The 17,649-nt window shown below is 36.4% G+C and overlaps 1 protein-coding gene across 4 annotated transcripts in view; it reads right to left on the bottom strand.

Moving 5' to 3' along the window:
- The window catches only part of DPY19L3 (dpy-19 like C-mannosyltransferase 3), a 37,307-nt gene that overhangs the window by 5,321 nt on the left and 14,337 nt on the right, over window positions 1-17,649 (bottom strand). For 2 of the 4 annotated variants that reach the window (XM_054197567.1, XM_054197566.1), the window contains 7 exons: window positions 16,804-16,905; window positions 15,922-15,995; window positions 15,518-15,676; window positions 13,869-13,991; window positions 13,393-13,504; window positions 12,809-12,865; window positions 7,014-7,096 (listed from right to left, as the gene is read on the bottom strand). In XM_054197567.1, coding sequence (XP_054053542.1) covers window positions 7,014-7,096; window positions 12,809-12,865; window positions 13,393-13,504; window positions 13,869-13,991; window positions 15,518-15,676; window positions 15,922-15,995; window positions 16,804-16,905 — 710 coding nt within the window. Of the gene's footprint in view, window positions 1-1,175; window positions 4,791-7,013; window positions 7,097-12,808; window positions 12,866-13,392; window positions 13,505-13,868; window positions 13,992-15,517; window positions 15,677-15,921; window positions 15,996-16,803; window positions 16,906-17,649 lie in introns of those variants that run through there. The other 2 variants (XR_008465845.1, XM_054197569.1) reach the window with 2 other exon arrangements.

Below are 17,649 nucleotides of genomic sequence, written 5' to 3'. Positions count from 1 at the left end.
AAAAATTTACTATGGACTATGAGGAAATTTAGGGTAAACATGATCCTGAAAAATTTCAAAGTACTTCCACATTTTATATTGGGTTCATATACCCTCTGAATATTTGTAAATTTCTACATCCTAATTCTCTTAATATTTCAAGAAACTTATTGTGGCTTAGATTTGTATCAGATATATAAGGTATTCTATATACAAAGCATTATTTAATCTGAATGCTAAAACTTCTTGTTACTGTCCTGGCATTCACCATTCACTCGGAATGAAAATTTTGTTACGTGAGACATTAATCCTTCTATTCCGACAACTGTGGGAGAGAAATTATGAAAAGTCACCCCAGTTGCAAAGGGCAGGGCGGGGGAGCGGATGGAGAAGATGCCAGGTAGAAACGCTGTCAATTATTGGCATCGTTATCTCATCTGAAATTCAAAGCCAAGTCTAGAATTATTACCTAAACAACAGTCGTCTTATCTCAGGATTGGCTCAGTTTTGGGGCCAGTTTTGTTTAATATCTTTACCAATGATCTGGATGAGGGGATTGAGTGCACCCTCAGTAAGTTTGCAGATGACACCAAACTAGGTGGGAGAGTTGATCTGCTTGAGGGTAGGAAGGCTCTACAGAGGGACCTGGACAGGCTGGATCGATGGGCCAAGGCCAACTGTATGAGGTTTAATAAGGCCAAGTGCCGGGTCCTGCATTTTGGTCACAACAACCCCAAGCAACGCTACAGGCTTGGGGAAGAGTGGCTGGAAAGCTGCCCGGCAGAAAAGGACCTGGGGGTGCTGGTGGATGGCCAGCTTAACATGAGCCAGCAGTGTGCCCAGGTGGCCAAGGCGGCCAACAGCATTCTGGCTTGTATCAGGAATAGCGTGGCCAGCAGGAGCAGGGAAGTGATGGTGCCTCTGTACTCGGCACTGGTGAGGCCTCACCTCGAGTACTGTGTTCAGTTCTGGGCCCCGCTGTACAAGAGGGACATTGAAGTGCTGGAGCGTGTCCAGAGGAGAGCTACCAGGCTGGTGAGGGGTCTGGAGACCAGGTCATATGAGCAGAGGCTGAGGGAGCTGGGCATGTTTAGCTTGGAGAAGAGGAGGCTGAGGGGAGACCTCCCTGCCCTCTACAACTACCTGAAAGGAGGCTGGAGAGAGGTGGGTGTTGGCCTCTTCTCCCAGGCGAATAATGACAGGACCAGAGGAAATGGTCTGAAGTTGTGGCAGGGGAGGTTTAGATTAGATATTAGGAGGAATTACTTTACTGAAAGAGTGGTCAGGCACTGGGACAGCCTGCCCAGGGAGGTGGTTGAGTCACCATCCCTGGAGGTGTTTAAGAAATGTCCAGATTTGGCACATCAGGGCACGCTCTAGTGGCAGAGATTGTAGGGGTTGTTTTTTTTGTTTGGTTGGGGTTTTTTTGTGTGTGTGTATGGTTGCACTCGATGATGTCAAAGGTCATTTCCAACCATGAAGATTCTATGATTCTATGAAATACCCATAATGAAAAAATGATTTTGTTTTTTGCTCACCTTCTTCCCATCAAGTTTACAATCTAAAATACATGTAAAGGCACAACAGAAGGGCACAACAAAAAGATAAAATTAAAAATGTCAGGCAACAGAAACTGCTGTAATTAGGCTAATTAAAAATGGCCATAGTATGCTTAAGTGTTTTCTAGCACTTAGTAAGCATATAGCCGTGAAAAGTTCTATGAAGACTAAAACAACAGAAAAAAGCATATGTTAAATCAAGTAAAATGAAATTAGAAAAGAACGTGAATAGTTGCCTAACATCCACGTCCATGCATGTGTGGCACCTGTCCTAGTCAAGTAATGGTGACACTTTGGGGTGCCTTTTGAAACTGCAGTTATATACTCAGCCTTCTTTAAGCTCCATGAGCAGCTTGAAAATGTTAAGAGACAAGTATTAAATTTTATTATCGCCTCTCAAGAGATTATGCTTAGCAAATGAATTAATAATTACAAACCTTTCCTAAAAATTTTTGCACTGGTACATTAATCTCATCTAGGAAGAACAGAGATAGTATTAATAGGCCGGTTTAACTTCACTGATAGACTAGTTTTTCAGCAGTTTATAAAACCAGTTTGATTTTTAAAGTCTAAAAATATTTAATCTCTTCTAAAATTTTCTTTTTTTACTTAAAATACTCAAAGCCACAAGTGTCATGAAGTAAATGTTTCATTAAAAGAAATGAATTCATCTTAGAACTTAATATTATGCAAATGAAAAGCTGTCAGAGAGGACTCATCCCCAAATCTGCAGGAAAGCACCGTTCTTTAGGCTAAGCTGAAAGGAACGTGGACGAGGCTCGTAGAGGGACTTGGTAGGGCTTAGACATCTACGTGAAAATTATCATTTCTCAAAGCAACTTCAACATGTTTCTCTGCTTATGCCTGGGCTGGGGAAACTTCCTAGCGTGAAAAGTCTGTTTCTGTGTTCAAGATTAGTTCAGATTTCCTAACGCTCTGCAGGACTCGTCTCCTGACTTGGCCTCACCAAGGCCATCCAGCCCCTCTGATTCTTAAAAAGCCCAATATAATGCAAACTTGAAGAATCAAATTTTCTTTAAAAAAACCCCCACAACAAGTACCAAAGGCAAAACCGCAAGAAAACAACAACAAAATGTTCCCAAGAAACAGCCTGCAGCCTCTTTTCTTACAGAAGAAAGCTAGAGGAAATGGTGATGGTGCCCTTTTTCTGTAACTTACTGGTAAAAATGCTTGTAAAAAATGTAGAAGATGCAGGGTTCCGTTCCCAGACTGACCCGTGCTGCTGCCAGAGCTCCTGGAGGACTCTTTTCCCCCACTTTACTGGCAATGCCAGGAACACAAACCTGGCGTTTCACTGGATCTCAGTGCTGTGGCCAGATGCTTGGAAGGCGATGCTGAGCTTCTTGCAGTGTCTGCCCTCCTTAACTACATCTTAAAAGAAGTTCAGCTGGTGGCTGTTACTGAGCATTTATCTTCTGAAACAGCCACCAGAGGGAGACACAACAATTAACTAATATTTTTCAGGTACAGGATAATTTCTACATTTTATGCAAGTGTCTTTTTCTAATACTTCTACCCGAGTCAGCTGCGCTCTGTATCCACGGCAGCTCATGTGCTTCAAACCACTGACTGACACTTCTCTATTATAGAAAAACGAAGCAATTTTTACAAATGTCTGAACAAATGATGTATAAAATGAAAGGATAATTTGTTTTATAGCTTTCTGCCAAGCTCCATACCACACTGCCCAGCCTGCAAACAATTTATTCTGTACAAAATGTCACTAAATAATGACAAGGACTTACAGGTCAAACTGATTTACATTATATAATTTAAATGTCATTCCAAGCAGACCTGATGGCATTTTGAACAAATAATCTCATTTATTTTTGAAGCTCTAAGCTTTCAACAAGTTAATTACAGCTGAACTAATGGGTAAACTAAACACTATAATACATCGTATGAAGCTTTTCTTTACCTACACTTAAGAATTTAGAGAATAACTCATTAAAAATAAAAGGGTTTTACAGGTACTGCACATCTATGCCTAACTTGCACAGACTCTCAAAGTGGTAGTAATTCTTTCTCTTATCAAGCTGCTAAAGAATTATTGTGAGCTGTTTTTAAGGAAGTGTTACAGAAATGTCCAACATTGCAATTATAGGTTACATCATTAGAAATAAAATGGCTTTTTTCTATTAAAAGTCCTCCAGAGTTGAACTCTGTAGTTGGTTTTCAAAGCCATAAAATCTGACAAATCTCAGATTATTCCTTTACTAGCTCCTGGGTGTGATACAAACCTACAAAGCAAAGGAGTTTGAGAAAAGGAGATTCTGAAAAGGTGTTCTCAAATAGGCCAAATAGGTTGGTTTGTTTGTTTTCTTTAAAAGAAAGTCTTTTTATTTGCAGAATGCTGTATTAAAATACTACAGGTTTAGCTGCAAATGATAGGCAGTAAAGCATATTCAGTCAAACTGTCATGGTTCTTTTTTTTCCCTCTGGTTTGGAAAGACTGAAAATTGCAAAAATGGAAAACAACAGCCACAAAGAAAGAGCAACAAGATGCATTTTTGTTAGTCCCAACCTCTAATTTTATGCATGCATATTTTGTTCACGTAAAGGAGTGCACCTACACAGTTGGTATAAACCTAGTTCTCAGGCATTATCAAGTTCATGCCTGAATTCTACTGACAAATCAATGACAAAGGATAAGCCCAAGAATTTAAGAACAATAGTTAAAAAAAAAAGTGTAAGATTGCCTTTAAAGTCTGGAATATGTGTTGCTTTCAGTGTGATTACCCTTGAAAATCAGGCACTTAAGTAAGAGCGAAGAGTTAAAATTTATAGCTGGCTTGAAATTAAAATACAGCCATTAATATAAATTACTAAATGAAAGAACCACCATTGAAACATGGGTATCCCATTTTTGTAACCTTAGGAGCTTTTTGGAAATCTGTGGGGTTTCCACTAATATAAAAATTTGCCTGCTTGTCCCCCACACCTCATTCAAATACAGCTGACATACAATTATGCTCTGCCAAATCTCAGTCTCAGTTAACTTTTCCACTGTTTTGGCTGTTGTCTGAGATTTCTAAGAAGCTTTTCTACGATTTTTGATAACTGCTTATGAAATATTCCACAATTCTAGACAGGTTTCCCCTTTAAAGGCAGAAGACATTGCTTCTTAAACACTTACCAGAAGTAAACAGAGTAGGGAAGTTCACGCTATTGATTTGCTCATTCTACTGATATTCTTCCCCATCTCACAAATGAGCATGTTGTTCCTGTTGTCTTAGGGAGAAAGACCAAAACTAAGAATTTTAATATACCTCCCATCTGGGAACACAGCTGTGAACTGTCCCTGGGTCACTGGCAGGACTTTCTTGACTCTCTTTTTTTTTTTTTTTTTTTTTTTTTTTCTTTTAAAGTTGAGAAAATGAGGTTGTGGGTAGGAAAAAGCAAGAGACTGGGATATGCAAGGTCATTATGTAAAAATCTGTGCTCTGCAATAGCTGCAGTCCAATACTATGCAGTAACTTCATTGTAAAGATATGAACCAGTACATCTTCCTGAAAATGCTATGGTAATTTTAGTAAGGGGAAGAGTAAAAAATACATCTGCAGACACTTCACAGTGGACAGACTAATAGTTGTCTATTATTCAGACTGTATATTTGGACAAGTTAATATGCACTTAGATCTAAGCAGATAGAAGGGTTTTCCTGTTGTGGAGAGATTGCAAGACAGATGAGTTATTCCTAATTCACTGCTATACATGACAAATTAGAGCTTCTCATACTGAGTTTTAATAATGAATGATTAGTTCCTGACGTGAACCCTGACAGATCATTAACTACAGCAGAAATATCAAGTGTTAGTAGAGTAAAATATTTTTCTTACACATCCATTTAAGAAAATCTGTCCCGCTTTGACAAACTTACCATAAATTTTGTTGACTTGTATTTAAAGCATAGATAATTAACTCTTCTTTACAGGAATAATATTTCTAAACACAATAAATTCTAAGTAGGAAATTTCCCTCTGTAATTGTCTGTCATGACTTAAAATGAAAAGCGGACAAGCGCCAGTTTGGCATTCTCAGCACTAAGAACATATGAAAAATTATTCTCATCAGATCCAGTCAAATCCAGTTCATGTCTGGGAATAACTCCACATGCATATTTTATGTATAAATCTATATATAACTCTATATATTGTACACAGGAGACCTGAACTATCAGATATTTACCATCTTTTAATAGAACAGTAGTGCTAAATGGAACTGGCTGGTAAACATTAGTCACAAAAACGTGTCAATATGGCTGCAAAAATTCTAAATGATGTAAAAAAACCATGGCCTGCTTTCAAAATAAGTCAGCGAAGGCTTGTAATATATTTTACTTCTAAATTACTCCTTCTAGTTTATGGATTACAGAAATACATCATTATGGAGTGTAAATATGTTGCTCTGGGTAGAATAGGCTGGGCGACTGGTTTCACTAACGTTGATTGCATATGAAACCACAATCTGGGGCTCCAAGAAAACACTTCAAATAGTTCAATGTCAAATGTAGTAAATTCAGATTTACTTTCAGAATGTTTTCCTCCAGAACATGAATCTGATTTCTTTTTAATAAATCTTTGCCAGAGTTCCAAATAAATAAGTCCCAGAAATCTCCCTGTTCAGAACGTAACCTGCAAGGTTTTAGTGGGTACTGTATGTTACTAGAGAACAGATCCTTTAAATTCACAGTCCTCCAGGGAACATCCTACTTGGCCCTTTTTCTCAGGACCTTCTATATGCAGTGTTCCAAACTGTTTCCACCTAAAAAATACATTCCTATGCTCTGTGAGAAAGCAGAAGTGATGAGGTGGGGTTGGAATGATGAACTCATACTCCTGAAAGACTTTGCACCTATGCTTAGCTGTGGCAAGTTCAAGTTCAATTACAAATATTTCGTTTATGGTTTAGAACATATATTGGGATTAACTCTAATAAGTATAAACAATTTAGATTATTTTAAAGTTCAAGAAACAGACTGTAGAGTACAGATTTTCCAGCCTTACAACTGTAGGCTTTTTAAAATTATGAGGTTGAAAAGAGAAGGACACCAGGATGGGGGGGAGGTAAAAATAAAATTATTTCACTGCAAAGGTCTATTAATGTAAAGAGGTAGCTATAATACGATGGAAGAAGCCTGACACCTCCAAACTGACCTCTTTCAGCTGGGAAAGCTATGTGTATTTATGGGAGCAAATGGAGTCAACTGGTTCCCTGACACACATGCAACACAGCAGCATGATGCCAGAGCAGAGCAGCCTGGGGGACGCTGCATATAGCTGTTCTCCACAGCCGTTAATATGCCAACCTCCTGATAGCCCATTCATCCTCAACTATCTCCATGGGTCACTAGAGTTCACTGATGAGCTGTGACAAATAAGGAGAACACTATAACTAAGAACATTAGATCTACACAAATAGCATTTAACTTAAATAGAGAAAAAATCCTCTTACTTAATCCAGTTCATCAGCTCCACAGTGTCTGGGTCATAGAATTCTCTCAGCTCTGACAGTTCATCCATTATTCCGGGCCAGAACTATAATGGAAACAAAATAAAACAAACTGAAGACAGAATGAACAAAACAAGTTCTGGATCTTGAAACATGTTATTTTCTCTTAGCTAGTCTTGCCCAGCTCACGGCTAAGTTGCAAGACATAAAGATATCTACCCTTCTCACGGAGGACAGGTGGCTGGCATTGCAGTATGAATACACAGTTGCAGAGTTTGAGACCTGCAGCTCCTGCCAGATGAGCAGAAGGAACAGAATTACCCGTTGTGGTGAGCCTGAGAAGAACAGCTTTTCTCAGATGCACATCTCACTGGAGGTTTCCAGAACTCTACTAGTTAATATCAGTTCGTATCTTAAAATCAATGGGAAACTAAAAGTGGCTACCAAATATGACTGTTGTGCATTGTCTCTACTTTACGAGCGAACCATTTCAGTTCCCTGGACTATAGGTTGAATGTTAATGTCTTAAATTATTTCTGGACAGACCAAGCTTTAAGAAAAGGAACAAGATAAAGGGGTGTCATGCAAAAGCTCAATACGTAACAGCCAAGCCATTGAACGATGCCTACAATTACAGGAGAAGGAGGGGCCCCAGCAATTAACATCAGGTTTGGAAAGGCAACTTACAACTACATTAAAAAACAGGTAGGAAATCTGTATCAGAAGTTAAAGTCATTAGATGTGCTGTGAATGCCATTAACGGCATTTCAGAAGTCTGAATTAAGAGAACCACTGAAGGAAAAAAAGAAGTGTGACTGAACAGCAACAGCCAACAGACTATTGGGGGAAAACATTTGAAAATTTACTGAAGACAAAGAATACATAAATCAAATTTGGAAGAGAGAAATAAGTATTGAAATTGGTTCTGAAAAGCTTAACCCTCCCCAAAAAAAGCTAACAGAACTAAGACTTATTTAAGGGTTTGTTCTTGTTTAAGCTAGTGAATATGGAAGGGCAAAAGGGAGCAATTAAGAGAGATAACGACAATGCTAATGACTAACTGATTGCTTTACATCAGTCTTTACTATAGAGGATGTTATGGTGAAACCTATTCCAAAGCTGCTTTCTTTAGATAATAAGGATTGCTGGCTTGCAAAGTGAAATGTCACAGGAAAAAAGTGTAAGAAAACCCGCCTGATAATCTAAAAAGCCATAAATCATCCAATTTAGATAATATTCATCCAAGAGTTCAGAAGGAATTTGAATGTGATGCTGCTGAACTACTTAGCAAAAATACGCATCCTTTCACTAAAACTATAATTATGTAGGAGGACTGGGGAGCAGGAGATACAATTGGGCCGATTAAGATACTTATTAGTGTAACTGTTTACTTGATATATTTGTTGAAGTAATACTGGCTGGTAGATTATGAAACACATAAAAGATAGTTATGGCAGTATCACAACCTTACAGTTTTGGGAAGTACAGTAGCATTAGACATATTTCTGCTCTTCAGGAAATCTTGAGAGATTAGTAAATAAATCAAGAAGTTGTGAAACGAGACCGTAGAGTCTCATAATGAATCAAAATTTCCTCTCTTCATTACTAAACTACCCTGGATAGCTAAACATTTTGAAAGCTTCGAGTCCTCCAGCCTGGAGACAGAAAGAAATGGGCTCTGCTTTGCTTCTAGATCTTGCTGCAACCTACTGAGAATCTAATGACTGTGTTCTCCACTGAATGCTGGGATTATTACATGGCATTCGCTAATCTACATAGGTTTTTCAAGTCACAATGTCTAACTACTGCAACTTTTGAGTGAGAACAAGCGGTTTTTGCTGGAGGAAAATTTTTGTAGTGGGACTTGCTATTACTGAATTTAAAAGGAGAATTCTGATGTAGCAAAATTTTCAGGTAACACTACATTTCATTAGTCAAGCCAAGAGAAAACTGAGGAACTTCAGGAGTTCTGAATACAATAGAATAACAACGACAAAGTAAATAAAAAGTAAAGCATCCAAAAATATGGACCAATAACACTGATATAACTACTTTGTCTTGTAAATCAAGTAGATGTCATATTGAGGAAGAAGTGTACCGTGACACAAGAAATGGCTAAAAAGAATAGATGGAGTATACCAGGGATGTAACGAACTGTTCAGAATAATGACTGGTATGTAAAAGTGGTTTCCAACTTGTAACATGCTCTTCTCTAGGGTCAAAGTCTTCAGAAAAAGAACCTGTTGTCAAGTGACTTAAATTAGCATCACAGGGATTTTGTTCTGTACCGGAACAATCTTAAGGACTCGTGACTTCCAAAAGGCTTCAAAAATACTTGTATAGGAAAAGGTAGGATGAAATGTTATTTCTGACTTGCATCAAAACCAAAAACAAAGCCAAGAAAATACAAAGGTGGCATACTTTAAACTGATAATGGGGAGTATTTTTCCTAAGGTATGTAATTAGTCATTGAAAAATATCACTAAGACTTAGAATCTGCAAAAATAAACAAAATAACAAACTCTGAATTTGACGACATAAGTATAGCAAGAAACTGATTAGGAGATTTAGGTACTAAAGTAGTTGTTTGTTCCCCTACCCTAGCTCCTTAGTGAATGTTAAGATAATTTTTAACTTTCAGGAGTAAAATTCTCTCTCTTGTGAGTGAAAACATTACCCCAACTCTCTGTATTGTAGAAAGGTTTCAGGTTTCTTTCACATTCATTATCCCTCTGTCTCACAATCATGGATTTCATCTAGTATAACAATGCTGAAGTTTCTTATTGAATGTCCAGTGTGCTTTGGGTTTTCAGTGTACTTTATTAATAGTTGCTATCTCAAAATATATATATTGAGGATATACACTTGACAATTTTTAACTCAATGACTGTGACAAGAACCCAGAGATTCTTAAAAGCTTGCAGCTTTTCCCCACAACCAACCTACGTTTTTCATTCTAGCTAGAAATGCCAGACTTAGACAATTGTGCTAGCCACAAACTTGGAGATGCTGAACAGTTCACTGTTTAGTACTCCTCAAATACAAGGATGCTTATTTTGCATTCATAAAGTGTGAGCATTAATTCTTTAGCCTCTGAGTCTAAGTGAAAAACAAGTACTACTGTATTATTTATAGCTACTGCTGGCCTAAGAATGAAAATTAAGAATCTCCTTAGAGAAACAGGATTAGATATTACGAATAGAAATAAACATGACATTTTCTTTTGTCATTTCTTCTACAAGCTGTCAAGCTTACAAAGTTTAAGTTTAAAGGATAAATACATACAGTACATACAGGGAGCTCTTCAGTACAGCCGAAGACTGCTCAGATCATTGGTTTATGTTGCGCTATGTGCTGCAATAAATGTATATGTTTGGAGGAAAAGGACTTGTCCATGATGAAGATAAGAATGCAACTTGAGAAATTATATGAATGGACAGTTTGCTAGCAAAGAAAAATCAAGATTATTTGGCAAAACCAGGAACTATAGACTTGATGAAGCTCAGGAATTTTAAGTACCAACAATATATTTAGGAATGACTGACATACAGACACAAATTGATGGCTATTATGCTGTTGAGAGGTTAAATGCAATGGACACAGATACAGCTGAAATTTACCTGTAAAGAGTATGAATTGAAACATAAACAATATTTAGTACTGCATTATATATGTGTTGTGTTATCTGCAGAACAGCTGAAGTATGTATGGAAATACTTCAGCACTTTCATTTTATCTAAAAGACCTTTGTGCTACACTAATGAAGAAAATTTGTGTAAACAGAAATACAGATCTTGTAGATCTCAAAACATACTACACGTGAAATCCGAAAGATAGCTAGCACTGTAGCTACATTTCTGTTCTCAGTAAATTATTGTTCAACTGATGTATTTGGGACTGTGGTAACCACGCGCCTCAAAAGAAGCTTTCATTAGCTTATTCAGGATTAGGTTAATAATCCCATAAAACTCCTATTTTGAGGAATGGCACTAAAGAATAGTTCTTCTGACAAACGTAACCATAACAAGTAATGAAATACGAAATTGCACTGCTAGTAGTTCAAGAAAACTACCCATGATGATGAGTTAAACTTCACAGTGAATGTGCAAGGTGCTCGTGCAATTTGAGCAGTCCTAGTGCATGAACAGATAAATTCTTATTTGGAAAGGAGACAGATAAGTAGCTTCTGTTATTGAAATCCACTTGCACTGTCAGTTTGTTTCTAAAGGTTTTAGAGAGAGAATCTATAAATACGTTCTCACAGAAGGAATCGTCACTTTCTGGATTTCTCTCTGTAGGAATTTTTATTCTGACCATTGCCAGGGAATCTGGTGACAGGCTTTACCTGTCTGTCAGGCAGGCTGCTCTCCTGAAGGCTCACTAACTCTCACAGCTTTGCAGAGGAGACACACGCACAAAAGATACCCACTCCTCCAGTAGCTGAACTGTAAGAACTGACTTAAGGCAAAAAAAAAATAAAGTACTGAGGTGTGATATATTTCTTTATTCCCACTGAGCACTTTGAAAAATGGTATTTTTAATGTCAATAAAAATTCTTTCCTGTACTTAGAAGAAACAAAAAAAGGAGGCTTTTCAGGCAGACTGAGCACAATTAATGATTGATCTAAAGTCTATGAAAATCGGTGACTTCTGTTGACTTCAGAATTGAATCTGACAGGATTTAGGAACTTCACATCTACTCATGAAGAGTGGGAGGAAAATTATTACTAGTTGATCTGTCACATTAGACTATCTATTAGAATGTCATGCTCTTGGCATCACCCACGTCAAAAGAAAGGCATTATTTCTATCATTTTCAGAGATGATGAAAATAGTAAATGACTTCCCTAACCAGCATACCAAAGAAAAAAAAATCCTAAAAAGTTCTCTTGCAGAATAATAAGAAAATCTAAGTGGAATACATCAGTGTAACTTTACTAAACAAACTGTTACACTCTTTTTTGACTTTTTGTTTCATTGTTTTAAAGGGGGAACAGACTTCCAGGGTGAACTCTATTAGCAGCTTTCTTAACTGTTACACTTTACTACTACACTTTTAACTTTAATAATAAAATTCACCTTGAGTTTCTCTGAAGGTCATTATTTAACAGAAATATTCTCATCTCGTGCTAGGTACTGCAGAAATAACTTCCCCATTAAAATAGCATCTGAATTTTTTGTCTTTGTAAATACAGATGAGAAGAATGGTATGCCCATTAAATCAATGTTCTAAATCTCACCGCTATGACAGACGAATAATCTTATACATGTTATTGTTTTAAATATATTTTATGTATTTACATTTAAACGTTTGACTATGATAATTAGTTTCTGGACAGACTGAACATAAGGTAAGTACTTGACTAGTTTAACAATTTTGTACTTTAAAACTTATGAGATGAGGCACAGTAGTATAGAACGTTATGATTATTTCTGCTCCTAGAATGAATTACACAACTTAACAACCTGCATTTTATCTGCAAGCTAGTTAAAACCAAAACAGACAACTTACATTTCCACAACATCGTGCATGTAAATCACGCCTGGTAACTCACACATACAATCAGCAAACATTTGTATCTATGAACAACTACTTTGGATCAAGTGAGCCAACTGATCCTTTACATAGAATTTCGTATGCATAAAGGTACTTGCACTTCAGTCAGTCTATCCCAATTTTTAAAATTCAGCTACAGATCTTGTATGTAGCTATTTATAAAACAACATCCCTTTATGAGACAGGGAATATTCCATGCAACTAGAAGATGCCAAAACATAGAGGAAAAGAAAATTCTTACCTTATATGAAATGTATAGCAATGTAATTATTGGTATAGAATACTTAATCACATGTGTCTAAGAGAAATCACAAAAAAAAAAGGTTATTCTGATGATACATTTATTTGGATAGACTTAATTTTTAATGTATTGATATCTGACATATTTATTAAGACTATATTCTCATTTTGTTTTCAAGTAAAACCCTTACTACAGACCCACCACAAATGATGCATTTATATCTATATACTTAAATCTGTGTTCTACAATGTGGAAAACACTGCATCATTCACTATAATAGAGTAAAGGTCTTCCAAGACTACTGATGATTTCTTAATATGGTGACTAAGACTTTTTTAGTAAAATTGTGGTTATTTTTCATAGCCACATCTATATTGCCATCTAGCGTATTCAAATGGAATTGTTTAATATAGAAACCACTAGAAAATACATCTTACTAAATTTATACAAATGTACTTCATACATATCCAATTTGAGGACTACAAACAATATTAATTTCAGATGCCTTATAATTCCGAGTCTTGATTTGGTTTAGATATGGAGCAAAAATAAATTTCATGAAATGCTCTAAGTATAGTGCTAACCCTTCGTGATGTGTAGAGATGAATACACTTCAGGATAAGTTTCCATATTTCCGTACTGCACAGGCCAAAAGATGCAAATACACACATGTGGGATGTCCAGAGGTACTTCATTCTGGAAGAACACAGACAAGTTTTTGCTGACCATCTGGAGCTCTGCTAAGCTGTGTTGATGAGAGCAGTTACGTTAGACAAATTCTGAACACAGTTTTCTTGGACTTTCAGGACTCTGAAAGAACTGAGTAAAAGACTGACTTTGCACTTTGCTATGTGCTCTTGAGAACATCTCTGCTCCCAAACTTTCGAATGTTCTTTTTGGCAGAATTTTGGGAAATGCCTCAGTCTACAAGCAGAAACACACCAGGAAGAGAAAGAAGGTTCATGAACCTATCAGCTTGTGGTCAGCATATCGTACGCTCTTATCCAAATATACTCAATCGTCTAAAAAAGCTTTTAATAGAATTTTTAAAAAAATATACCTCATTGTGCTTAATGCCAGACACCCAAAAAGAACTGTGTGAATTAAGTTGTAAGCAGCATCAGGTTTCAGTGTTATTGTGCATTCTTCCACTTCTTCCATTAACTGGACCCGATTTGAACCACTAATTAAACAGAAAAAAAAAAAAGTGTTAATATATTAAGTTCCGTAACATATTTCATATAGTAGTCTGCATTTTTAAAAGTATTTAATCCTTCTTATGCTAAAGAGCAATGCTACTGCCATCAGTCCATAATCTTCTACACTATCTATGATATAATTAAGCCTAATACCCCAACTTGCTGCAGCATCAGGTATTTATTCTCATATCTGGTTTTCTGGAAAGGCAGTCAGTTTAAATGAGCTGCTTTAGAATGAGATAAAATGTTTACAGAAAGGCATGCTTTGTTTATTGCTTGAAGTAGCTACTCCCACAGGGTTCACAGGGCTTTTGATGAGAGTAAAGAACTTAGCTATGTTTTGTGAGGCTGTGCTGATATATCTGGATGCTACTAAAGCTGCAGATTGGAAGGAAATTTACAGAAAAAAAGTGCTGAAAGGAGTGGTTATTGCTCAATGTCACTAGTCCTGTGCATGTATGTGGAGGGCTGATCAAAAAAAAGAAGCTGCTTAAATGTGTGCGGTTTTTCCCTGTTTTTTTGAGTGGGGGATAACTGAGATAACTGGGCAGTGTTAATTTAGGGTCATGTTTGGGATTACATTTAGGATTACAGAAAATAAATGCCGCAGAGTCTTTTGTTTGTTTTAAAAATTGATTGACGCAGTAAGCTTTTTAAGAGGCTGGTTGAATAGTACCAAAATACCTTATAGATGACTATGACTTCACAATTATCATAACAATTTCAAAACCAGAATGTCTTAGATCCTCTCCCTCCCCCTCTTTCTCTTCCTGTTTTATCCTGTTTTCCATAAAACCTGCAATGAGTGGCATTAGTTACATGACACTTGAATTTTTGGTTAATCAAGTTTTATATCATCCCTTCTAACTTCTGCCCAGGTTGTAAATGTAAAACTGAGAGGTCTATAATGAATCATTTACTTTTTTTTTTTCAATAGCAGTTCAGTACTAATTTTATTCTATTGTTCCGTAAATTCCCGCAAATCCTACAGATTAACTACAGGAAGTGACGGCGGTGGTGCAGTTGCCACTCCCGCTTCTTCACGCAGATGACAGAAGTTCAGCACAGACTATCCTAGCTCACTTCTGGGCAGTTTGAGGATACCGCCAGGGAGATCTTTGATTGGGAGTGCTTTGCACAGGGAAAATGGGATGAACTAAAGAAACTAACATTGTTTTCTATAAAGACACCCTTCCCTTGCTTACCTTCCCCCCCAAAAAACCCCAACCAAACAGTCCTACACATACTGCAAAAACTTCAACAGCAAACAAAAGAGCTTGAAGGAATCTAGGGAAGAATGTTTCTTTGTTTAATCTCGTTACATCCTTTACATTTTTAGCTTTAATAGGAAGTTCTTATTTTGCTTGATCTCTCTATTACATGTCCTACTGGTTTTTTAGTACTTGTGGAAAGTAATACTGTATGCTGCTGTATTCAACTGTCAGTTCCTTAGCCTGTTGAAGAAGAGAAAATTGATAAAAACATGAATTATTTTTAAAACATATTTTACCTGAGGTTCCGAAAGGCAACAATTACAGCTACTACTGTCATAAGGAAGAGAACAAATACGTAGATGCAAAAAAGTAACGTATCCGAGAGTCTTGAAAAAGTATTTAATGGTAGTAAACCAAAAGCTTCTTCGCAAAGATACAGGTTAGCATCAAAATCTCTAAAGGAAAAAGAATAATCCTTGTCATCATGTATTTCATAACTTGGTGTCAAAAAGGACCAAAGTTTACTTTTTTCCCCAAACAATTATAAAGCCACAGTTGTGCAGATTATTATGAAAGAAAATGCATAACATAAACATGAGGTAAAAATCCATGATTTATCACCAGGATTTTAAATGAGAACAACCTTCAGCCTTCACTTAATGAAGTCATAAAAAAAAGTGAAATTGCAGCTAAATCATACCTTGTTGCCCCAAATCCAAATTTTGCTTTCAGGAATTTGAATATATGTTCATCTGACTCCAGATTAAGAATTTTCTATGACAGGGGAAAAAGAAAGGAAATTATATTTTAAGTCAAAAAATTAAGCTTTACACTGTAAACAGTTTTTTCATCATTTAAATGAAAGCATGAAGCAACAGAGGTTTACCGAGATAGGGTGTTCTGCAATCAAATTAGCATTCAGTTTGTAATTATAGTCCTGTGGTCCAAAGGACAACTTACTTTTTAGAATATCTATTAGGATTAGTTTCTATTTACAGATAAAGATTATCCAGGACAAGTTGGTTTTAGCTGTATTTTTAATTTCAATGACTTATCACATCTCACTGTGATACTTTTAATTTCCACAGTACTAAATTTTAACCTGTTGATATAGATCTTCTGAAGTGACTCAAAAGCAAAAAAAGCGTTACTGTCACTAATGTCTGCAGATACCTCTGTGCACAAGAAGCAAATAAAAGTGTGGTATGGTCTACAACATTTTTATAACAAGTATTCATTTTTAACCGCATTCAACTGAAAATTAAGTTCAATGAAAAACTTTGGAAATGTTCAGCAGTATCAGAATACAGTATGAATCTGTACTTGTCATAAAATCACAGGTGAGCTTCAAGTTATGAATATGTATTCGATTATTTGGCATTAATTTATGAAGTTTTAAGAATATGTTTTAATATTTATACCAAAAAGATTAGCAAAATGATCTTTCATTTCTAAAACAGTCTCTGAAATGCAATGAGATTTCATTGCAGTCTTTATTTAATGATATTACTGTACATGATTAACAAACAGCTTTTAAGTTAATACATTTTCTAAGTTTCTATATTAAAAATTATTTGCTTACCTTTATGAATTTATTTATTAGGAGAGTGAAGCACAAGACTAATAGTACATGGAGGATAAGTTGCACAAGCCTGTTAAGCAAGCCACCCTTTTTTAGGTTTTTCTAGAAAGAAGAAAGTATTAATATTTCACTACGTTTGTACTTATTTCGAACAAAAGCAACACAGACTATTTGAAATAGCTTGTCTGCTAAGCCTGATCAGGATCAGATTTGTATTTGGTTCATGTAACCGAAAATGTATACGTAACCAAGTATCCAGAATAAAGATATATTTCTTCCACAAAACTGAAGAGGCAATATCACAAAAACTCCCCAGCGTATTGATCTGGCAGAGTTTTGTAACTATCCAAAATAGCCTTCCTTCAGAGGTGGCCCCGTTATATTTATACAACTGCTGGCACCCAGTGCAACTGTGGTTGTGTTCCAAGATTCCCCTAATTTCAATAGTATTGTGTGCCTTTTGAAATACCTAGCCATTAGGTGGAAAAGGTGTCTTTTGGCTCTAACTGTCAGTTTGTAGGATTTTGAGCAATTTTCCAGTTCAAAGCTTCAGATCTGAGAATGTTTCTTTGGCTGCTTACAGGCAATTTAGAATAGGTGCAGACATTGTCTCATAATCAAAAACACAGTCTTGATTTTAAAAGGTCACGAGTGAGAGACAGCAGGAATGCCCCTGTAAGTTCATGTATTCTGTTTAGAGGCCGTCATCAGTGTCAGTATCAGAAAAAAACGAATTGTAAATACAGGAAGAAAAAAAAATCCCAACCTTTGAAAGAAACAATAGATTTCAGTAAACTGAATTTGACATGTGCCTAGTTCGCACAGAATATTTTGTTGGAGGCAGAT

Source organism: Rissa tridactyla, chromosome 4 (assembly GCF_028500815.1).
Source record: "Rissa tridactyla isolate bRisTri1 chromosome 4, bRisTri1.patW.cur.20221130, whole genome shotgun sequence".
NCBI classification, from domain to species: domain Eukaryota; kingdom Metazoa; phylum Chordata; class Aves; order Charadriiformes; family Laridae; genus Rissa; species Rissa tridactyla.
Note: the sequence above shows the minus strand (reverse complement) of the source record. Positions and strands in the feature narration are given on the sequence as shown.